Source organism: Ursus arctos, unplaced genomic scaffold (genome assembly GCF_023065955.2).
Source record: "Ursus arctos isolate Adak ecotype North America unplaced genomic scaffold, UrsArc2.0 scaffold_32, whole genome shotgun sequence".
In the NCBI taxonomy this organism is placed as follows: Eukaryota; Metazoa; Chordata; class Mammalia; order Carnivora; family Ursidae; genus Ursus; species Ursus arctos.
The window spans coordinates 18,782,242-18,806,232 of NW_026623008.1; the positions used below are offsets into that span (position 1 = coordinate 18,782,242).

Sequence of the window (23,991 nt, forward strand, 5' to 3'; positions counted from 1 at the left end):
ACAGCACTGTGCAGTTTTATTAGCCATTCAAGTACAGTAGCATCTGGTAAGATCGGGACAGAATTGGGATTTAAAAGTGAACAGATATTCAGCATCTAACAGTTTGAAAGAAGCCACTACATACTCTTTGCACAAACATGTCTTCACAGAGCCAATACAGTACTAGCCGTTAACCCAGTACGCCAGGTGCACTGAAGTAGAAAAGATGCAACAAGAAAAAGTAGCTACATTAGAAAGACTTCAACACTTTAGAAAAAGAGTACAACACTTTCAGTTTCTCCCCTTTAGCCCCGAAAACAACATCATACAATCTGGATCTACCTATACAGTCCTACGTCAGCTTCTAGAAGATTTGTCGGGAGGGCAAAAATAAAATGACACTGGCCAGTACAGTCTTTGGATATTTGGGAAGGGGAAGGGGAGAAAGTCAGTTCTCAGAACGAATTAGTCAGCTTCAGTTTCATCAGCAGGGTCTTTGGATTCTTTGTTCTTCCGCACTTCCTCAATGTGCTTGTCCTGGAAAGAAACAGCGTCGTCAGTCAGGCAAATCACAAAGCCTGCCAAGCCGCGCACCCCAAAAGAGCCCGACGGCAGCTCTGGGCATATATTCTATATAAGGTATTAGTGGGACGCACACAGAGTTCTCAAACATTATCTTCAAACTTCCTTGGGTCACTCATGGAACCTGATGACCGAGCCTCCTACTGCTCTTCCCAAGAATGTACAATTTTTCCGGAAATCATTGAATATCCCCCCCCCTTTTTTTTTAAGATTTTATTTTTTAAGTAATCTCTACACCCAACGCGGGGCTCGAACTCACAACCCCAAGATCAAGAGTCATGCACTCCACCGACTGAGCCAGTCTGGCGCCCCGCTCCATCTTATTTTAAAATAAGATACCTCTCATTTAATGTGTGCAGCCCCGAAACTGAGGACAGACACACCCAACGCCTTGATCAAGGCAATTAGTTCGGTCCCCCTCACGGGTGCAGACTTCAAAGCTCTCGACCCTCTCAAAGCAAGGCTGGGCCACCGACCTTCTCCCGCAAGCGCTCCAGTTTGGCAGCCATCTGGGCCTCTCGGTTCTCTTTGTTGGCCTCCATTTTGTGGGTCAGCTTTTCTTCCGCCATCTTACTGAAGTTGTTGTTCTCCTCTATGGCTTTCTGAAGCACCTCCTTCTCGTGCTCCCGCTTCTCCGCCAGCTGCTTCAAGACCTCGGCTTCATGGGACTGAAAAATGTTTAACAGGCTAGACCCTCTGAAGCTTCTTTAGCATTACATTTTTTACCCCCCCCCAAAATTATTAACGGGGAGGTCTGAAAAGAGGCAGAAATTGAGATCTCTTTAAATATAACCTAAGTCAGAACCTGAATCGTCTTTATCAAAATACTATGAAAATCACCCTCTTTTTCCAGTGTTTGTATTTACTTTGGAAAATCGCCCAGTTTGTTCAGAGTCTTGCCCAACTGTTCTCTAAGAGAATCCCTGCAAGACTGACTGCTTAATGGTAACAAAAGGACTGGTAACATGCACTGGGGACTGGAGCTGTCCTGTCAAGAACTGGTTAGGGAACGTCAATGTCCACCTGAAGAAAATTAGATGATAAAAAAGGTAACCATATCGAGAAAAAGAAAAAACATGAATGATAGGGAATTTAAGACTAAGCCCCCAGGTTACTGTTTGAGCCAGGGGGATTTCTGTCTCATGGAAAAGCTTATCAGCTTCTCTCTTTGGAAGCTGCATTCACTTCCAGGCCACTGGAGCTGTTACCACGGTGCGCCTCCTTCAGCTGACGCCACACTCAGCGGCGTGCTACCAAACAGATTCCGACGTGCCTAGAAGCATCACTGATGCAGGAAAACTACGGAGCACCTGCCACTGGTTCTGTTCACGCTCTTCGGCAATAGCCCAGTCCCAAGTTTCACTATATGAAGCACAGGCTAGTGACAACATCGCCAGGGTCGGTTCGTTAAAAATTTCTCTGTCCAGCCGTTGGCTCTATCTCCTCACAAGCTCAAAACTCCACAGAGCTCCATGAACCTCCGTAGGAGCTCGAACTGCACAGAAGAGCAGGTAGCAGACAAAGCTCCCTTGCAAACACTGCCACTCCTCCGGGGGACAGGAATGGCAGCGCTGACAAGTGGGTCAGGGCACATACGCACGTGGCACTGAAATGTACAGGGCACTTGTTACAGCAGCTTAAATAGGGGCCTGTGTACGTGTGGTCAGACGTGTCAGACTTCAAACTGTACTGTGTTGGTCAGGGACAGGTTACTACCTCACCTTCTTGTGCCTACTTTCCTTCATTTTATTTTATTAAAAAAATTTTTTTTTATTAAGTAAACTCTATGCCCAACGTGGGACTTGAACTCACAATCCCAAGATCCAAGAGCCACATGTTCTATTGACTGAGCCAACCAGGCCCCCCTCCCTAATTTTAAAATTAAACCCACTCACCTTAATCAGAGTTGTTAGAAGGGAATAAATGAGAATTTATATAAAGTTCTTCATGAAAAGAATACTGAATGGAAGGAAATGCACCAAAATATTAACAATGGTTATTTCTGGGAAGTAGGATAATGAATACTCTTAATTTCCTATGTATAAACTTCTGATCCCCAATTTTTCTATAATAAGCATATTAATATTTGTTGATCTTTCTGATTTGGGCTGTTGTTGTTTTCAAGTAGGCTCCACACCCTCAGGCCAGGCCCAACACAGTGCTTCAACTCAAGTCCCTGAGAGCAAGAGGCAGACAACCAACTGAGCCACCCAGGCGCCCCTCTGATTTGTTTTTAAAAATGGATATTTTTTAGAATTGCTTAGGTAAGAGAAAAACTGCCCCAATATCATCATGCCAGTTGAGCAACACAATCACATTACCAGCAATTTAAAATGTTTTTATTGTACAGCTCTCAAAAAAAAAAAAAAAAAAAAAAAAGCCACACAAGCACACAACAAACCAAACCAGACAGGGAAAAAAAAAGGGAAAGAAAAAACAATCATCCACTAACAAATCTATTTTTCAAAGAGAAAGCAAGAGAAGCAGGAACTTTGGTTTCAGACAGACCTAAGCTTGAATTCTGGTTCCAATACTCACTCACTAGCTATAGAACTTGGGAAAATGACAACATTTCTGAGACCATTTTCTCATCTCAGTATCTCAGACATCTATCCTTTGAGGGTCATTGGATTAAAGGAGAAAAGCAGAAGTAAAGGACTTGGTATATAATAGGAGCTCAGTAAATGTCTGGCATTTTCTTGTAGCTGCTGGCATATGTAATTTTCACAGTTATAATCACATCTAGCTACAATTCTGTTTTCTTCCTGTTATGGAAATAAAACTGATTCACCACATTACATAAATAAATATCCTGTTTTCTGTGAATTGTGATGTTTACCTTGCGTCTTTCTTCTGCAGCTTCTAATTTCTTCTGAATTTCCTCCAGGGAAAGATCCTTCTTCTTTGGAGGGGAAAGGGGGAATTCTGGGACGGATTCTTTTGATCGAGGGCTGAGAATCAGCTCAAAAGCCTGGCCTGAGGCACGCTTCTCCAGTTCTTTCACCTGGATATCTGGATTTGATCATATTCATAACGTATTCAAAAAAATGGGGCTTTCCTATTCTAATAAACCAGCCTATAATTTTCTAAAAACCAAATCAATTTAAACGAATAGAATTCAGGCTGCTGAAGAAGCTGTGTTTGCAGGCAAGAAATTAACTGAATACCACCCTCCCACAAAATCAAAGCTCAGTATTTTTGGATCAATAAATACCATTCTAACATATCAGTGTTTGACAATCACTTTCATAAACAAAAGAGACTTGTGCAAAACTCCACAGTTTTGCTCTAGACCAAGCCAAATCATCATATAATGAAACAATTAGGAGCTCTCAGTACAATCAAGTGATAATTTTTTTTTCTTTATTCTCCGATTTATAAAATGGGTTTTTTGATAAGACCAAAATACAACTTCCCAATTAATAGCTTAAGACCTGAATCCATCTCCTATTATAAAATCCTAAACCCATCACAATTCAGCTTTTCCAAACAGATTACCTACCAGAAGAAGCCATGGTGAACAGAAGACAAGAGACTGGCAGTGTATTCTACACAATCCACTGGCAAGGAAACCCTGAAAACGATTTTCAAAAGCATGCGATCAATTTCTTTGCATTTCTAGGTCATTGATCCAAAGGGACCTCAAATCAAATTTCACATAAATCAGTGTCAGAAAAATCACTACCGTGGAATTAAATAAGACATCATTAACTAGAAAATCATAAAAATCTAGAAAATACTGAAACATTGGTAAATTTGAACTGAACAGAACCTTAGGGGCAGAAAAATCAAGTCAACTGAGCTTGCCCGTTCAAAAAACATCTTGGATTTTAAAACTTAGACGACGTTAAGTCACAATATATTTTTTTCCCTAAAAACTCTAAAAATTTTCCCCCGAAACGGCGGAAAGATATTCCAGATTCAACTCAACAGCGAGACCGGAGCCATCTTAATACTGCCTACAACTCATTGTGCAAATGAAATGCCCACCCCTGCTTTGTCTGCGTCTGCCATGGTGGAAAACAAAACGCCCAAGCTAATATTAACCAGTAATGTTGAACTCCTATTGTTCTAGGGGCTTAAGCTCCTTATCCAACAGCGAGCAAAATTGATCAGTTTTATGAACCTCTAGGCTTTAGGTTACATTTGCTGCCTTATATCATGAAAAAATTCTACATCCCTCCTTGATTCTTTTTAAGGTCATTATCCTTGTACACCCCAGGCTAGTAAGAAAACCTAAGACTGCAGGTTCCAACAGCTGGAAATTAAAACCCTAAGCAGCGGAACGGTCCAACCCCGGCAAGGCATGAGACGCAGCACCGGACCCAGGATGGGCGTGGCCCCGGTCCAAGTGAGGAAAAGCGGGTGGCCGCCCCCGGCCAATCAGAGCACGCCCTGCGCTCCGGCCCCTGGCCCCGCCCCCTTCCTCCCCGCGCCTTTTCGAATCTCCCGGAACTCACAACACCCCGTAGCCCGCGCGCGTGGGAAGGGGAGGGATGGGCGGGGCTAACGGTCCTATCTGGGTAACTCCGCCCTTCCCGGGCTCGCCCCGCGCTGAAGCCCCCCCCCCAACTCCCGCCAAAAACATCTCCAGGCCACCCCCACCCCCGCAGCAGCTCGGCGGGTGGGGCAGGCCCAGGGAACCGGCCGTGAGGTAGCTCAGGCATCGGCCCGCCACCTCCTCCCTTCACTCCCACCCAACCTGCCTCCACCCTAGCTGTCCGCGCCCCCCGCCGCGAGGACCGGATTGCTCTCGTGGGGTGTCGGCCTCTCGGGCTCGGCCCTAGCATTGGGCGAAGGCGACAGCGGGAAGGAGGAGCGGCCCTAGCCGCCCGCAGTCCGATGCTAAGGCCGCTGCCCTCTAGAGGAGCCGCCCCGCCCCTTCAGACAATGGGGACCCCAGCGGGGCTGAGGCTGCAACGGAAAGGAGGGCGGCAAACGAGGGCCCACGCCCCCTATTGTCTCTTCGACGGCACCCCGGGCTAACGCCCGGAGCTTGCCCGGCTGACCGCGCCCCCTCCCCACGGTAGCCGCGCCCCCAGGGAGCGGGGACAAAGCCGAGACTCCGCCCGAGCCACACACAAAGCTGAGCGACCCCCGCCAGCCAGTCCCACTTGGGGCCCGCGGCCACGCCCGCTGCCCTCCGGCAGGGGGTCGCTGCCACGGTCCGGCCCCTCCCGCCGGCCGCGTCCCTCTCGCTGGCCCCCAGCCTCCCGCCGCCTCCTTCCAGGGCCCCTCACCCACCTCCTCGGTCCGAGCCGCCTGGCCACACTCTGAGCACCAACAGACCCGGGCGCGCACAAAAGCGCCAAACAGCGGCACGTGACCTCCCCACCGGGCTCTCCATTGGCTGAAACTCGCGGCACGTGCCGCCCCCTCCCCCACAGCCCAGGTGGCTCCGCCCCTCGGGACCCCCGAGCACCTCGGGAAGTGTAGTCCAGGCTAGCGAGGTAGGCGGACAATGCGAGGGGTGGGGGGCATTTGGGGGTCTCCCCGGATATAAGCAGGGGGCCTGGACGGTTGTATGGCTGCGGGAGAAGGCTACACTGTAGCCCCTAGCCTGGGTCGGAACCAGCTTTTCCATCCCTAGGAAAAGGGCGGGGACCGGCGGGGCGGGGTCCCTCCCTACCTCTCAGAGGGTGGTGGCCCCCTGGACTCCTCCTCCGTTGAGCCACGTGCCCCGCATAGCCCCAAGGGCAACACTCGGACAGCGCAGTGCCCCTACGGTGCCCCACCCCGTGCTGCCACCTAAGACGCCAAGCCCTTGTTACAGGACAATGCCATTCTTTGCCCCTGTAAGGCCCCCCTGCAACCCGGAGCCCTACCTCGACATCCGCGTGTAACCTGCATTGTGCCATCATCGTAATCCCTTACCCACTCAGCCCTAACAGGTCACGGGCGTGGCCCTTCCTCACGATGCGCGTTTTGGCTCCTATTCTTGCGTCCCGGAGCTGGTGACCAGAGAACCGTGTGGGGAAAGCTAAGGCTCTGGAATTTGATCTCTTTTGGTCTAACAGTTACTGAGCTTAAATGCAGACTCCGTCTGTTCTGCCTAGCCTTTTGCCTGATGATAGGGAAGGAGAGCAACAGCCGTTCTAGACAACACAGACCGCAGTTAAGTGTTGCTTTTGTTCTTGGAGCACGTGCTCTCCAGTGCAGTGCTGGGCCCTTTTAAAGAATCAAAACAAAGGCGGGAACCACAAGGTCATGGTTCTTCCTGGCCTGGTTTGAGGAGAAGTACAGCAGAGGCACAAAGGAAATTGGACTGACCTGAGCTATCTCCCCACAGAAAGGCCAGAAGAAAAATAAAACGAACACGGTTTCCAGATCCCTCTTCCCATTCCCCAGACCAAGGCTGTGTCTTTGGTCTTCCGGTGGTGGTCACTACACCAACGCACCTGCTTTGAGATCCCGACTGGGTGGAAGGACACCTTCATTTTATTAATCAATGGGTCCAGTCTCCCCATTCCAAGAAACAAATACGACTAACTCTGCAGAAACAACAGTCCTAATTGTAAAAGACTCTGCATGTCCAGCCAGTCACTGGGGATGTGCTAGAGATAAAGACAATTACTGGGTGCGCAAGACAAGGACAACTGGATCATATAGACAGCAGACACACCACACAATGTAGCAAACAATTAGCAATGCGCTGTTGCCTGAAATATGCTTGTTGTGGCATTTTCTCCAACAATCGCCCTTGTGTGGGGTCAGCCTCTCCCCCGCCCCCAATCGAAATGGTTTTCCCTTAGCATGTGAGCAAGACCAGGAATGATTCAGATTCTGAGCCCTGAAAGCCACAAAACAGCCAGGTGTTTCCATCTGTCGGTTTTCTGAGCAAAATCTGAGAAATCTTTAGAATGAGTGGAAAGGGGTGGGGATGAGAGCTCACCGGAAAGTGACAGATTGGCAGACAATACAAATGAGCTCCGGAACCCAAGGCCGAGGGGTCTATTATCCCCAAACCAGCCTTTATCTTAAGTCTTTGTACTTGGACTGGAGGTTTGCAGAGGAAGGCCCCACCCATTTGATGCATATTTCTTTTAAATACAAGATATTGCCATGCAAAAATCTTACCTTTCTGACTATTAATGTTGTGACAGGAAAAAAAATAAATCTTTCAAAACACTGATTATTTTAAAGCACTTACACCGCTTCCCCCCCCCCCCAACTTTCCTTTTTCCCTAGAGCAGATGTCTATTTCCATGGAAACCACAGCTAGGAACGAAGATGTTAGAACTCATGGAGATTTTTAATCTTTTGTAACGGTGCCACTTAGCTGGTGGGTTTGTTGTTAGATGCCTAGTCCTGCCACAAGGATTTCCTGAGCTCCTCACTGCTGCTTGAGGCCTGAGGGGGCGGGGGTAAGGCTGCCCCTTTAACAATCCTTTGCATAAAAAGGTGCTTGTGTGGTGAGGTGATCCCGGTTTCCTAGGTGGGGCTGCTTTTCTGAGGGCCAGACCGCAGCTATTGATTGTCAACTCTGTCTATAGGGTGTTCCTAAACAAGCCCTGGAATAGGAAGGGCTTTCAACTCGAAGGCCAGAAAACAGCTTTGCCACTTCACTTTGGAGAGGAGCAGCAGCTCCTTTCTTGGAAGCTGGCTAAAACTCACTTTAAAAGCCACTCCCTCCTGAAGTGGCAGCAAGGAGTTAATGTTCACATCTTGGAAGTGCCTATCTTTGCCTGTGAGAATTATTTTTGCCTCCGCTCAGATGGTTTGGTCGGATTGCCGTGGAGCTGACTGTGACTAGGGATTAGCACAGAGTGAAGGCAAGATATGGCAGCCCTCCAGCTTATTTGATCTGTGTAGACAGCGAAAGGAGAGCACTTCAGGCTTCAAAGTCTAGAAGGGATGTCTACACTGATCAAACGCGCTGGGCTGTTGTCAGATCTCCTCTGTCCTTACAGAGCACTGCAGCCTTTGTTCATTGTTGGCTCTGAGGCTGCCGGGGTTGTCTCTCGCATGGGCGCCGCCGGGTTCCAGCGCTTATGGGGCCTGTCCTTGGCCAAAGGATATTGTGGGAGAGGTTTTCTCCTTGTCCCCAGCCTCTCTGTTCCCTCTGTCCCCTAATCCTTAGGCACTGTGCTCTAACACTCCCTTCCCTGTTCAAGCCCTGTCTGTGAATCTATTTTACATGCCCGTCTCCCTCAGGAGCCCATTAAGTCCAAGAGGGCGGGGCTTGTGCCTGGATCTCGACATCCCTCTGATCCAGAACAGGGCCTGGCCCAGGACGGTGGGACCTGCCTGTGTGCAGCTGACTTTAGGCAAGACCCTCCACTGTCATCTTCCATCTCCTCCTCTGTGATACTAGACACCTGCGCCACAGAAGGGTGGTGAGGACTAAATGAGAAAACTTACATAAGGGTGCTTAGCACGACGCCTGGCACGTGTTAACTCTTGTCGCTAGAGAAGGTTCTTGATTACTATAGGTTATGGAACGAACGAATGAATGGATTATTGAATGAATGGATGGATGAATGAATGAATTCCCACACTTTGGTGGGAATCAGAGTCACTGGGTTAACTCTTCCTATTCGATGTTTTTAAAAATTCAATTAATTTAGCATTTTGGAAAACCCATTCATGTAGTTTAGAAATAAAGCGTAAAAAGGGTACCTGGGTGGCTCGGTCAGTTAAGCATCTGCCTTTGGCTCGGTCGTGATCCCAGGGTCCCCGGATCGAATCCTGCACTGGGCTTCCTGCTCAGTGGGGAGTCCGCTTCTCCCTCTGCCCCTCCCCACTGCTCATGCTCTCTCTCTCTTTCTCTCTCTCTAAAAAATAAATAAAATCTTAAAAAAAAAAAGAGAGAAAGAATAAAAAGTCTTCCTCCCTTTTCTGTCCCCATCTGGCAAATCTACCGACCTTCCCCAATCATAACCACTGTCATCAATTTCCTGGGTATCCTAGAGTCTCTTCAACAAGTTTGTAGATGTGTATTCTCATTCCCCCTGCATCATACAAATGGTAGTCAACTGTAACGGTTCTGCACTTAGCATTTTTTCACCTCACAATACATGTCAGGGATCTTTTCCCTGTTTATACATCAAGCATTTCCTTGATCTGGGATCCACTGTATGAATAGTCCATAATCTAGTTAATCTGTGCCCTATCCATGGCTTTTAGGTTATTCCCAATTATTTGCTATTTCAAACACTGCTGTAATGAATAACCATACACACACACACACACACACACACACACACACACATATATATGACATTTTCCACATGGGTGAGTAGATCTGCAAGACCTTTTCCTAGTGTGGTATTGTGAGGTCAAAGGGCAAATGCATCTGTAATTTGGACAGTGCCAAACTGCCTTGCACAGGAGTTGTACTAGTTCAACACTCACCATGTGGTATTTTAATTATCTCAATTCATTCAAAAATGGTGTGAAAGGCTTTGTCCCTAAAAATTTCAGGCATCGGGGAAAAGGAGGGGGAGGACTAGAAATCCCAAGAAAGATGTGGCTGTCAATTCTGTCTATATTCATAACTCCTGTAAATACTTGACAAGCAGCAGCTGATCTCAGAACAGCTCTGGTGTCTGCACGGTAGCCCTCCTCCCACTCCGTCCAGTGGTGGAAGTGTCTGCAGGTGTCGCTATGAGATTGGAAGCCTTTTGAAGGCAGGGTCTTTTTCTTGGCTGTATTGCGCCCCACGCCCCCCCCCCATGATGCCTGACACAGTGCCTGGCTATGCATCTTATGTTTTCTCCACGTTTTTGTCTCTGAGGACAATAAATAGCATGTCAAATTACTGACCGCGTATTTTCTTAGTGGGTCATAAAATAATAGTATCTTAAAAATCAATGGCATTTTTGAGTCACTGAAATGTAGTAAAGGGTGCCCATATTAAATGTGTGAGTGGAACAATGGCCAAGGTGTCCCTACTCCTGCCAGTCCTCTCGCTGCATGTCCTAACATTTAAGTTTCCCATTTAGCTGGTGGCTTTGCTAGACACTCTCCCTCCAGGTTTAAAACTTCAGTCAGACTCAACTCTTCCCTCTTTCTCACCCAAGTCTCCAATTATAGAAAGTTAGCATTTTCTAGTAGAACGGAACCTTTAAGATGATAATAGCTACAAAAAGAACAAAGCTGCAGCACCCACACTTCCTGATTTCATAACTTACTACAAAACTACAGGAATCAAAACAGTGTAGTACTAGCATAAAGACAGACATACAGCCCAATGGAATAGAATAGAGAGCCCAGAAATAAACCCTTGTATATGGGGTCAAATAACTTTTGACGAGAACGCCAAGATTCATTCAATAGGGAAAGGACAGTCTTTTCAACAAATGGTGCTGGGAAAACTGGATATTCATTCACGTGCAAAAGAATGAAGCTGGGCCCTTACCTCACACCATATACAAAAATCAATTCAAAATGGATCAGTGATCTAAATGTTTATAAAACTATAAAACTCTTAGACGGAAACAATAGGGCAAAGGCTTCATGACATTCAATTTGGCAATGATTTCTTACATGTAACATCAAAGGCACAGACAACAAAAGAAAAAAATAGACAAATTGGATTTTATGAAAATTCAAAATTTTGTGCATCAAAAGATTATCAACAGAGTCAAAAAGCAACCCACAGAATGGGAGGCAATAATTGCAAATTATATATCTGATAAGGGAGTCACATCCAGTATACAGAGAGAACTTCTAAAACTCAACAAACAACCTACTTCAAATATGAACAAAGAAAGGCCTTAAATAGACATTTCTCCAAAGAAGATATGCAAATGGCAAGTAAGCACATGAAAATATGTTCAACATCACTAAGCATTAGGGGAATGCAAATCAAAACCACAACAAGTACCACCTCACACCTATTAGGATGGCTACTATAAAGCAAAACAAAAAAACGGAAAATAACAAGTGTTGGAGAGGATGTGGAGAAACTGGAGATTTTGTGCACTGTTGGGAACATCAGATGGTAGAGTCACTGTGGAAAACAGCATGGAGGTTCCTCAAAATATTAAAAATAGAACTGCCATATGATCCAGTAATTCCACTTCTGGGTATTCACCCAAAATAACTGAAAGTAGAGTTTTGTTTTGTTTTTTTTAAAGATTTTATTTATTCGACAGAGATAGACACAGCCAGCGAGAGAGGGAACACAAGCAGGGGGAGTGGGAGAGGAAGAAGCAGGCTCATAGCGGAGGAGCCTGATGTGGGGCTCGATCCCATAACACCGGGATCACGCCCTGAGCTGAAGGCAGACGCTTAACCGCTGTGCCACCCAGGCGCCCCTGAAAGTAGAGTTTTGAAGGGATATTTGTACATCCGTGTTCGCGGCAGCATTATTCACAATAGCTAAAACGTGGAAGCAACGCTAATGTCCATTTACAGATATGCAGGTAAGTGAAATGTGGTACGTCCATACAATGGAATATGATTCAGCCTTAAAAAGAAGGAAATTCTGACACCAGCTACAACATGGATGGACCTTGAGGATATTATGCTCAGTGAAATAAACCAGTCACAGAAAGATAAAAATCCTGTATGATTCCATTTCCTTATATGAGATGTTAGAGTCATCAAAATCATAGAGATTTAGAAAGTAGAATGATGGTTGCCGGGGCTGGGGGTAAGAGGAACTAGGGGGTTATTATTTAGTGGGGACAGAATTTCAGTTTTACAAGGTGCAAAGAGTTATGGAGATGGGTGGTGATGGTGACTGCACAACATTATGAATGTATTTAATATCACTGAACTGAATACTTAAAAATAGTTAAGGGGGTGTTTGAGTGGCTCAGTCAGTTAAGCATCTGACTTTTGATTTTGGCTCAGGTCATGATCTTGGGGTCATGGGATCGAGCCCCCCATGGGGCTCCATGCTCAGCAGGGAGTTGGCCTGAGATTCTCTCTCTCCTCTTCTTCTGCCCCTCCCCCCATTTATACACACTCTCCCTCTCTAAAATAAATAAAATCTTTTAAAAAAATAGTTAAGATGGCAAATTTTATACGTGTATTTTTTTGTTATGTGTATTTTTTTTTAAGATTTCATTTATTTATTTGTCAGAGAGAGAGCTTATATAAGCAGGGGAAGTAGCAGGCAGAGGGAGAAGTAGGCTCCCTGCTGAGCAGGAGTCCACCATGGGGCTCGATCCCAGGACTCTAGGATCATGACCTGAGCCAAAGGCAGATGCTTAACCGACTGAGCCACCCAGGCATCCCTGTTATGTGTGTTTTAATACAGTAAAAATAATTGGACAAAAATGACAGTAGCTAACATACTCACAGAATAATTACCATGAGGCAGGCGCTGGTCTAAACACTCTCCGTGAGATAACTCATTTAATCCTCATAACAATCTTATGAAATATTATTAGCCTAACTGTAAAGCTGAGGAAACAAGGGTGACCAACTACCCTGGCTTGCCCAGGACTGAGGGGTTTTCTGGGATGCAGGACTTTCAGTGCTTAAAGTAGGAAAGTCCTAGCCAAACCTGGATGAGCTGGTCGCTCTAAAGGAAACTGAGACACAGAGACACAGTATCTTCCTTAGACGTAGTACCAAACAGGGTCCTCGCCCTAGGCCCTGCACTTTCAAGGGCTGCACTCCAACCCTCCAGCTGTGCCCCTTCTCCCAGGCAAGCTATCCCCTGGGGCCAAGGATACGAGCCTCCCTGGAACCCGTGGGTATCCGGGACTCCAGAATTCCCTGTCCAAATGACCTGAGTCCACTTTCAGCCTCTCTGCCAGCCCCTTCCCTGGTTCATCCTTCCATCCTGGGTGCAGGGGTAGGGACAGAACCTGGGCATGAGGGCCAGAAAAAGGAAGTGAAAGGGGCTGGCTCTGTCACGCTCTGACCTGGAACTCCAAGGAATCCAAGAATTCTCAACTCAAAACCTGCCATTCTAGCTTATTACAGGGGCATATTTCTCAAGGTAGAAGGATAAAACATATATTTTTAAAAAATAGTGTGTGAGTTTGGTTTATAACTCTTACATACTTAGACCTAAGGTATGTGGGCTTCTCTTTTATACTCCTGCCTCGGGTCTGGCAAATGTTAGCAGTAGGCCTGCAGAGATTGAATCACTAGTCCAACTAGGCTACACAGAAGTGAAGAGCTTTTGCAGCCTGGCTCTAAGCCTGTGCTTTTAGCCGGCTAACCCTATTATTTTCCAGATTGGGGAGAAAGGCCCAGAGAGCTTTAGACATTTGTCCAAGGCCCCGCGGCTAATTCATGTCACAGCAGGAATTTGAATTCTATGCTTTAAATGATGCTGCGGGGGACTGTCCAGTTACTACTCGTGTGAGCGTGGGCAGATGGCTTCTCACTTTTTAGGCCTGTGTTTCATCACCTGTGAAATCAGGATGATGCCCCAACTTCCTAAGGTTGTTGTCAGGAACAACAGCCTGAAATGCTAAATGTAAAGTACCTAGCATTAGTGTCTGCTGCGTAACAAACCCTCAATAGGTGAGCGCTGTAGTGTGAGTTCTCAAGCACAGCTCTGATCATGCCACTTTTCTGCTCGAAAATACTTGATGGATTAAACTTTGGGGCACACCAGATGAGAAACATACAGATGCCTAACATGTAAAAAAAAAAAAATTTTTTTTGTGGATGACTCCCTTGGATTTATGTCATCCTTGGCATGGCATCTGCGACCCTCCGTGAGCTAACTGCAGTCTACCTCATGATCAAGTAAACTCTGAGACTCTTTGATTCTTGATGTATTTGAAGATCTGTCATCTCAAAAAAGGATCGTTAGAGGGTAGCGCAAGTAAGATGCATGGAAGGATTTGGCTAACAACAGAATGGACCTCATAAGAATGAATGAGATTCTTGCTATGGAAGGTATCCAGACAAAGATTTGTCATTCAGCTGCTGGGAATGCAAGAAAGATTCTTGCAGTAGGAGGAAGGTGGACTCCCTTCATGCTTTAAGAATCTCTTTAATGAGATGGGGAAAGGCTTGTGATATTATGCTAATAAAAGAAACAAACAAAGGCTCCCCAACTGTGTGTACTATATGAACTCAAATAGGAGCAAAATAAAATGCAACAAAGTATTTGTTTGGAGGGTAAAATAACAATTGAGTTTAGTTTTCTTCTTTGTACTTTTCTGGAATTCCCAAACTTCTTAAAGTGAACATATTATTTTTATTAATATGAAACAATTGTATTTTAAGAACAGAAGAGAATTTTGTCCTCCTGACTGATCTTAGGTACTCCTGTCTCTGAAACCCCTACCCCCCCCACGACCCCCTCCAAATCTGTTTTATTGCACTATTCCCAGCTCCGTGAAAAGTCGTACACCTAATATGTTTCAGTGTTTTGCTGATACTAACCCTCAGCCTGGAGTCCCTTGGCCTCTGTGTCTATTGAAATTCTCTCCACCCTCAAGGTCTTGGTTCATCTCTCTGACTCCTCCATACTATGCCTGGTGTTGAGTCGAACCATACACATCTTTGTACTCCTCACTAGAGAATGAGTTCCTTGAGGGTAGGATTATATATGATTTCCTCCTCATATCCCTACAGTGCCATGAACAGACGCTCAGCAAATACTGAATCTTTTGGCTGATGTCTTTTTGACCACTAAACAACACTTAGGGCCACAGGTCAGGCAGTATAACTGAGGGTTTATCCTGGAGTCTAGTCTCTTGCAATTCAAAAAGTACCATTCCGGGGACGTTTAAAAATATTTTTTTTACTCGTTTTTAAGCTTTTAATTTGAAATCATTTCAGATTTCCAGAGAGTTGCAAAGATAGTACACAGAATTCTCATATACCCTCCAGCCTGCTTGCCCTAACGTCAACATCTTACATAATCACAGAACATTTATCCAAACTAAAACATTAACACTGGTACAGCACTATCAACGAAATGGCTAGCTTTAATTGGAGTCTACATTTTCCCATCGGATCCAGGATCCAACTAGGGATACCACCTTGTGTGTAGCTCCGTGTCTTCTTACCCAGTGACATTTCTTTTAATGTGGAGGCTGGGGTGACTGCTTTCTATTGTTTCCTCCAACCACCTTTTTCCAAATAAACACAATGTGAGCAAGAAAGATGGTGTGGGGACAGTAAGGCTGTAGCACTCACCCTCTCCTGGGCCTCTGGGGCTTTGGACAAGTAAGTGGACTCTTCCTCCCACATGGGGCTAGGAGGACGGCTTTCATTTTATAAGATCTAGTCTTTTTCTTGAATGGGGGCTTGTAGGCCTAAAGACAGAAGGGGTTTACAGGTTACTCTTACTTCATTAAATTCCTGGGCCATTCCATAGACCACTTCTCCATGGCCTGGCATGGGGACATGTTCCCAATTACTTCCCAAACTTCCAAGCAGTTGGTGTTTATCAGCAATCTTAGCAATTCAGCGAGAACAGAGGTTACAGCTGTCACAGGAAGCTGAAACCAAGCCCGCTGAAATCACACCCATTGGAAGGCGGGGGAAAGTACAGACTGAGTAGGATTCAAGCCCGGGACGTGGGGGTGGCGGGGGTATCAGGAGAAGGGTGGGATGCTGTACAAGAGCGAATACGCAAGGGGAAGAGAAGCTCATGTGTCACTGGAACTCGGGTTGATTTATAGACCTTCACAGGCTTATTGCTAAGCCCTTGTATCGATTAGTAAGCATCAGCACTGCTGGGCTCTGGCAGACCCCACCACGCTCCTGGATTACCACGGCAGCCTCCTAATTGGTCTCCTGCCCGCCCCCTCCCTCAAATCCATTCCCAGCTTGGGCACCTGCCAACTCAGATCCTTGGAGAGTGCAGCCCCCATCTAAGCAGGAGGGTGTGGGGTGTATTACTTTCCTGGGGTGCCTTAGCAAAGTGCCACAGCTGCATGGTGGCTTCAATGACAGGAATTTAGTGTTTTGTTTTGTTTTTTTTTAAGATTTACTTATTTATTTTAGAGAAGGGGAGAGAGAGCACTGGGAGGGGGGGAGAGGGAGAGAGAATCCTCAAGCAGAGTCCCTGCTGAACGCAGAGCCCACTGTGCGGCTTGATCCCAGGACTCTGAGATCATGACTTGAGATGAAATTAAGAGTCGGCCGCTCAACTGACTGAGCCACCCAGGCGCCCCACACTGTCATTTTTTAAAATAAAAAATCAGAATGTTACAAGTTCCCTTTCACCACCACTGGCTATCCCAACTCCCTGCCCCTCTCCCCAGAGAAAGCCACTCTTATTGAGTTGGAAGTGTATCTTTTCATTTAAAAAAAAAATGCATTACATATGTTTGAATATACCACAGTTCTGTTGGCTACGTTGCAGAAGCTGTATTATGCTGTATTCATTATTCTGCAGCTTTCTGTCCTAACATATTTTGAGCTCTGTCCATGTCCCTGCACATATAGCTCCAATTTACTCCTTCGAACTGCAATATAGTGACCCATTATGAAAACAGACTCTTATTTATACTTTCCCTATTGATGGCCATTGAATGGTTTTCAGTGCTTTGTTATGAAAATGATCCTGCAGTGGCCAGCCTCCTTGAATGTACCGTCTTAAGTATTTCTCCAGGGTAGAAACCAAGGAATAGAATTGTCAGGGCACAGGGTATAAACCCATTTCCCCACAACCCTCACCAATATCTGACATGGTCTAACTCTATTCCTCACTGCATCTTTATAGATGAGAAGACAGGCCTGGGGCTGTACTGCTTTCTCATAGTCAGAGAGCAGGGCTGGGTTCAGGGCCAAGAGTAGCCCCCACGCCCCCTGCTTCCATGGGGCTCAATCTTTGCACCACGCCATATGGTCACTGTCCGTTCTCCCTGGAAAATCAAGGGAAAGGCTGTGGTATAAGGCGGCGGGTGGGGAAGAAAAGGCTGAAATCCTTCAGCCAGTGATTATACTGTGAGTGGAAATGACTCCAAAGCCTCCCAGAAAATGGCTTCACTGTGCTCCATGGATCCGCTCTCCCACCCGAGTTGGTCTCTACCTGCAGCTTTCACAGCTCCACGCGAAGATCGTGATTGGCTCTTCCAACCCAGACAAGGGTGGGGACAGAAATGGCGTCTCTAAGCAGCTGATTGCAGCCCTGCTCAGGGAGGTGGGGGAGGGCAAGCCTCTTGGGACTCCTGCAGGTGCGGAGCCCACGAAGGCCACCCTGCATCCCAGGCTCGCCAAGCCGACCGCAGCACCCAGCACCCTGCGCGAGCCCCAGCGACCCCGCCCTGCCACTTGCAGCACCTCGAGGGTGGGCTGGTTCTGCCCCAGCCCTGCAGCCAGCGCCTGGGTGGCTGGAAGAGAGCGAGCGCTGCAGAGAACTGCACTAATGACAAGTCACAAGGACCTCCCTAGCCAGCAAGCACACGGCCGCGCCCACCGGGGCAGCTCTGAGATGCTGGACCCCGGGAGGCACAGGCAGCAACGGTCTGCTGTTAGCTGGGAGTAAGAGATGCAAGGCTGGGTCAGCACTTTTCACTTCCCAGGCTCCCACCGGGCTGTGGAAGCCCCGCGACAGGGACCCCCACGGAGGACGAAGACTAACCCTGCCTGCGCTCCTCCTCCGAGGCGCACAAGGGGACTCTGGGTGAGGTCCCAGATCCCAGTCCCTCTTAAGAGCTAGTCTTAGTGTGAGGTGCTTCTCCCCAGGGGCTGCTGGCCAGATTTCCCTTTTTTTCTTCAAGGCAGGAAAGACCAGAGGGAGAATTTGAGGGAAAGAACAAAGCTGGCACCGCCCAGCCTCCTTTTCAGAGCCTGGAAGGCTCCCTTCCTCTCTCAGTTGGGATTACTTGGAGGGCTGGCATTTTTTCCTTAGCAAACTTTTCTTCTTAGCTACCACGTTTTGAGCCCTTGTTACATGCCAAGCACTGTACTGAGTGCATTATCTCATCTCCTCCCCCGGACAACTCTAAGACCTTAGTCTCGGAGAGGACACGCAATTTCCCAAGGTCACACATATAGAGCGACAAAAGTGGGATTAGGACATTTTCCCAGATCCTGTGCTTTTAAAACGGTTTTAGGTTTAAAAATTAACTCTTTGCTCACTTTCACTAGTCTTTCACAGATCCTTTTGAAAAAATGACAACTGAGCACAAAACACCACAAACATCAGCGTGCTATTTTTACTCCGTGGGAGAAGGGAACAGAGCGCTGGTGTTTTGTTGGCAAGAGTGTAAATAGGTAACACTTTTCTGGAAAGCAGTTTGGCCATTTGAATCAAGAGGTTTAAAAGCTGTCCTTGCCCTTTAATGAGGAAATTCGCACTTTCTAAGGAGACCGCCACTAGCTAGCAATATGTAAAGTGCACATTTCCAGGGACCCAGCGATTCCCCTCGAAGAGATCTGTTCTACAGATGGGTACTCTAGCACATGGTCAAAACGGTACATATGTAAGGACATTCCTTACTGCACAGCTCCAACAGCGAAAGATGGGAACCAACCTCAAAACATTTCAATAGAATTCATTATGGCACATCCATTTAAAGAAATTCTATGCAATATTCCTAGAAAATGAGGCGGTTCTTTTTATGTACGGACCAATCATCAAAAAATATTAAGAGAGAAAGTACAAAAGTATGCATCCAATATGCTGTTTCTGTTTAAGAAAAGACTACATATGTAGGCATATATGTGTGCATATGTACACGCATATTTTTTTTTTTCCTAAGAAAGATACACAAGAAACCAGGTAATAGTGTTGCCTTTATGGAGAACCACCACAGCCGAGGGACCAAACATGATAAAGACATTTTTTTTCACTGTGTAACTTTTTTTTTTTTTAAAGATTTTATTTATCTATTTGACAGAAAGAGAGAGACAGCCAGCGAGAGAGGGAACACAAGCAGGGGGAGTGGGAGAGGAAGAAGCAGGCTCATAGCGGAGGAGCCTGATGTGGGGCTCGATCCCAGAACGCCAGGATCACGCCCTGAGCCGAAGGCAGACGCTTAACCGCTGTGCCACCCAGGCGCCCCCACTGTGTAACTTTTAGTACCTTTGGAATTATGTACCACGTGTGCCTATCAGCAATTCAAAATTTCACTTAAAAAAATAGATGCACTAAAATCCTATGTCTAGATCCAGTAATTCTCCTTTTGGGAATCTAGCTTAAGGAAATTATTGGATTTCAAAGATTTATACAAAAAGATATTCACTGAGGTATTATAGTGAAAAAGCTGCAGGCGATTCAAAAGTCTAACAATAGAGGAATAGCTAAGGAATTATGGTATGTACATGCAATGCCTATCATGAAATCATAAAAAGGATGCTTACAAAAATATTTTAGTGACATAGGAAAATGTGTATTACGTTAAATAAAAAAAGCTGGGCAGAAATTATCTCTGCAGGATGATCTGATCACGGTGACAACAGTGGGTCATAGGAAATAACTGGAAGCAAACATGCCAAAAAGTAAACAATTGTGGCAAGTGGGTGGAGGGCCTGTGAGTGTTTTTTCCCCCTACACAGCTTTCTATACTTTTCCACTTTTTGTAATGAGCATCCATGTCTCGGATAATTAAAAAAACAAAACAAAACACTTAAAAATAAATTGCCACAGTATTTAGAAAAATTAAAGATATAAAAACATGTCAACCTAGCAATTCTACTTCTAGAAATAAACCCTACATAGATAGATATAGATAGATAGATAGATAGATAGATAGATAAATGCTCAGAGCATAATATGAATAACAAAAGATTATAAACAATTCAAGTGTTTAATAAGTACAGAATATCCATAATGGAGAATATTAAGCAGCAGTTATGGAGAATGGGGTAGGTATACCAACGTGGAAAAATCTACAGGGTAACATATATTTTTTAAAAGATTTATTTATTTGAGAGACAGAGAGAGAGCAAGAGTGAGCGAGGGGAGGGGCAGAAGAGGAGGGAGAGAGAGAATCTCCAGCATACTCCACATTGAGCAAGGAGCTGGAGGTGAGGCTCAATCCCACGACCCTGAGATCATGACCAGCGCCGAAATCAAGAGTCAGTGCCTAACGACTGAGCCACCCAGGTGCCCCAAGGTAATGTATTATTGTGGCAGGAAAAGCAACTTGCAGAAGAATGTGGATGCTATGATTGCATTTATGCTAAAGAAAGAAAAGCTGAAACTCTTGTGTTTGTGTTTGTACGTAAATGTATGGAGGATGTTAAACTTGACCAATAGTTGTCTTTGGGGAAGGGAATATACTGTAAAGGAGACTTCTGCTTTGGACTCTACATTTTTCTGCGGTGTTTGTTTCTCTTATAAACGTGTGTTCTCATATCACTTGTGTAATGAAAACAATATAGTATGGAGGGGGTGGGAAGTATGCACAGAGAAAGATCTAAAAAGATACATAACAAAATTACCAGTGGTTTTCAGCAGGAATGAGGGATTGGGGTTTGAAGTGATGGGTCAGTTTCCCTATTTACTCTATATACTTTGGCAGAATTTTTCTCCACGCCCACGTATGAACGACCTTCATAATTAAAACAGCAACATCAAAAATCCTGGCTGATGGGTAGTAGCCTCTGGATTTCTCCAGCTTTCCACTATCCCTGTTTTAGGGCTCTCCTCTCTTAGGTAACAACCCCGGTCACATGCACCACCCAGGTGTGCAACGCCCCAGACAATACCAGGCTCATTTCTCCTCTTACCAAAGAGGAGGAAACCGAGACGCTGAGACACAACCTTCTGGCAGCTCTGCTGGGAAAGTGGACTCAGGCGTCCTGGATCCCAGGCCCCTACTCTCCCACCTTCAATTTCCAGAGATAACCCATAGGAAGGGAGAGCCAAGGACCGGTTTCCACCAGGCAAGGGAGGGCAGGACTTGAAGCCACACATTAATGATATCCGTGTAGCCTCAAATGAGGGAACAATAAACCCCATCATTTGCCGAGTTCCCTCTAGGCTCAGCTTCAAGCTCCTTTCCCAGACAATGGCTGGTCACATCCCCACACAGCCTCTGCCAGGTTCTCCAGAGACTGCAACAGAGCATGGGGCCAAATTGGCCTCCGGTGGCCCACACTCTGGGACTCACCTCCAAGGAGGGAGCTAGGGAACCCTCCCAGGGCCCAGGAGCTCAGCACTGGAAGATCTGTTTGCTCCAAAAGCTGAGCAGGAGACAATGATGGTGCTGCAGGAGGGCACTGGCCTGGAAGGAAGAAAAGCAGGGTTTCAGGAGCCAGCATCGCCATGGCTCCTTTTGTGACTCGGGCAACTCACCAGATCTTCTGAATCTAGGCACTGGGGCGGGGATGGCGGGCGGGGAGAGACAGGAGCCTCTGTATCTGGGGGAGAAAGGGCGGTGTCAAGCCCCCTCCCCCTCCATGGCTGTCTCAGAATCCTAGATGTTGGTGAAGCTTCTGGTTCCTTTCCCAGTGCAGCTGCTGCCTGTCTGTCTCCATGGCAACCAGGCCAAAAGACTAATTTGCCAGGGTCCAGGCTCAGGAGCTTACCTTGGAGCAGGGTTTTAACTTGTCTTTCTGGAAGCCAATCCATGGCCACTCTCAGGAGCCTCTGATAGCAGCCCCTAGCCATTGCATGGGAAGGACACTGGGCCAGCCAGAAAAAATACTCCGTGTGTCCTTTATAAACTCCACTCACTGAGAGAGAGGAAAGACAAACAGCCTTCTGCCCAGTGGCCTTATCACCACTGGGGATTTGTGTTTCAGAGACCCCCGTCCTGCTCCCCAGTTGCTCCGGGCTGCCAGGAGGGATCTTCAAGAGCAGATGGCTTAGGGGACAGCTCCACTGGGAATCGGGTCCCCCATCTGACTCGTTTGCATTCCCTCAGGCTCCTCACTGCTCTCTGCTGGCCTATGGCTGGTCCAGAAGTCCTGCTGTGGCTTGTCTGCTTCTAACAAGACTGAAACCTTTTTTTTTTCTTCTTTTCTAAACAAAAAATCTTGATAATCATCTCTCTCAGAAGCTCACGGAGGGCTAGGCGGGCACTCGGAACTTTACAGATCTCACCCCTAGACATAGCCAAATTTGCCTAACTATATCGGCTTCCCCCAGGGCCGTCTTAAATCAAACAGCTATCTTTTTCTATTTGCGCTCTGCTACCCTGGCTGTAACTTCCTAGAGGACAGGGATTATACGGCTGTCTCTTCCCAGGATATGGCATATTGCCTCGTACACAGCAGATGGGTTCACGAACACTTCCAAAGCACAGAAGCACCTTTATATACCAACCAAAAAAATCGGACTAGAGTCAGAGGACCTGGTTCTGGGCCTAGCCCTGCAGCGCACTTCCTGTGCAACTTTGAGCAAGGCTGTTGCCTTTTCTGGGCCCCACTCTCCCCATCTGTGAAGTAGGACTGTGATCTCTAAAGATTCCTCCTCCGCTCCAACTCTCTCTGTCCAAGACAGAAATCCACACAGCTCTCTGTAGGGGAAACTGGGTCAAGATCAGGATCGATGAAAAAGAAAAGAAGTCATGAAATGGCAACGTTGGACCCTACTGTCCCGACTGGAAAGGGCTCATAGGATAAATAACACAGTCTGTGCAGATTAAATGCCATCCATGAGATGAATTCTGGAAAGCTAAGTTACCTGCCCCATTCACAGTCCCTTCTGAAGAAGGCATCCTGTGTTCTCTTATGTATAAAGTTGTAGTGGATTGTGATCAAAACCAGTCTTGTCTGGACCTGGGATGGGATGGCCTGGTGGATGCTGGGCCCAATGGAAACCAAGCCATGAGAGCTTGGCTGAAGACCCCGCATCATGGGGCGAGTTAAACGCCAGTCGGCAGCAAACCAATGCAACCAGACTTTCTCTGAGGAACTGCCAGCACTAGGCGCTCTCGGAGATGGCGGGACCCTGCAGTTGAGGTTGTAACCTGAACAGCACTGCACTGACTTAGAAGTGAGGGATCATGAGCTGGTCCGGGTAGCAGCTGAGACAGTTTAAAACAGCAACAGAAGGGGCACCTGGGTGGCTCCGTGGTTAAGCGTCTTCCTTTGGCTCAGGGCATGATCCTGGCGTTATGGGATCGAGCCCCGCATCAGGCTCCTCCGCTGGGAGCCTGCTTCTTCCTCTCCCACTCCCCCTGCTTGTGTTCCCTCTCTCGCTGGCTGTCTCTATCTCTGTCGAATAAATAAATAAAATCTTAAAAAAAAAAAAACCAGCAACAGAAAATCTCTCCCCAGAGGCAACCCAATACACACACACATACCTACCTAAGCACGCCGCGGAGAGGACTCCAGGGTGACCATGAGGCTCCATTCCAAAAATAAGAAACAGCTACCATGCTTCCTCAAACAGCCCACGCTCCAGCCATGCTGCCCTACCCACAGACCCGTCCACACACGTGCACGTTCTTACCTCTCCACCCCCCTGCACACGCCCCCTATCACCTTCCTCCTCATCTTCCTTCTGTGGGGCCTTCTCTGGTCCCAACTGTTGCCCACCCCACCCCTTTCTAAATCCCACAGCACCTCGGGACACCTCAATGAGAGGTCTCGACTGCGGACATCATTTTAAAGTCCTCACATCTACGTGCCATCATTCTTTGTCTACATCTGTCT

The 23,991-nt window shown here is 46.7% G+C and overlaps 1 protein-coding gene across 3 annotated transcripts; it reads right to left on the reverse strand.

Moving 5' to 3' along the window:
• On the reverse strand, positions 1-21,587 carry STMN1 (stathmin 1). 3 transcript variants are annotated; one of them, XM_026516995.4, is made up of 5 exons: positions 21,501-21,587; positions 4,064-4,135; positions 3,401-3,573; positions 1,038-1,229; positions 1-516 (listed from the first exon to the last, which is right to left on the reverse strand). In XM_026516995.4, the coding sequence occupies exons 2-5, from the start codon at positions 4,074-4,076 to the stop codon at positions 445-447; spliced, it is 450 nt and encodes a 149-aa protein (XP_026372780.1). In that variant the 5' UTR covers positions 4,077-4,135; positions 21,501-21,587; the 3' UTR covers positions 1-444. The 3 variants fall into 3 exon arrangements, with proteins under 3 accessions (XP_026372780.1, XP_026372778.1, XP_026372779.1); XM_026516993.4 differs by lacking the exon at positions 21,501-21,587 and adding an exon at positions 5,806-5,874; XM_026516994.4 differs by lacking the exon at positions 21,501-21,587 and adding an exon at positions 4,798-4,817.
• Between the last annotated feature and the right edge of the window lie 2,404 nt (positions 21,588-23,991).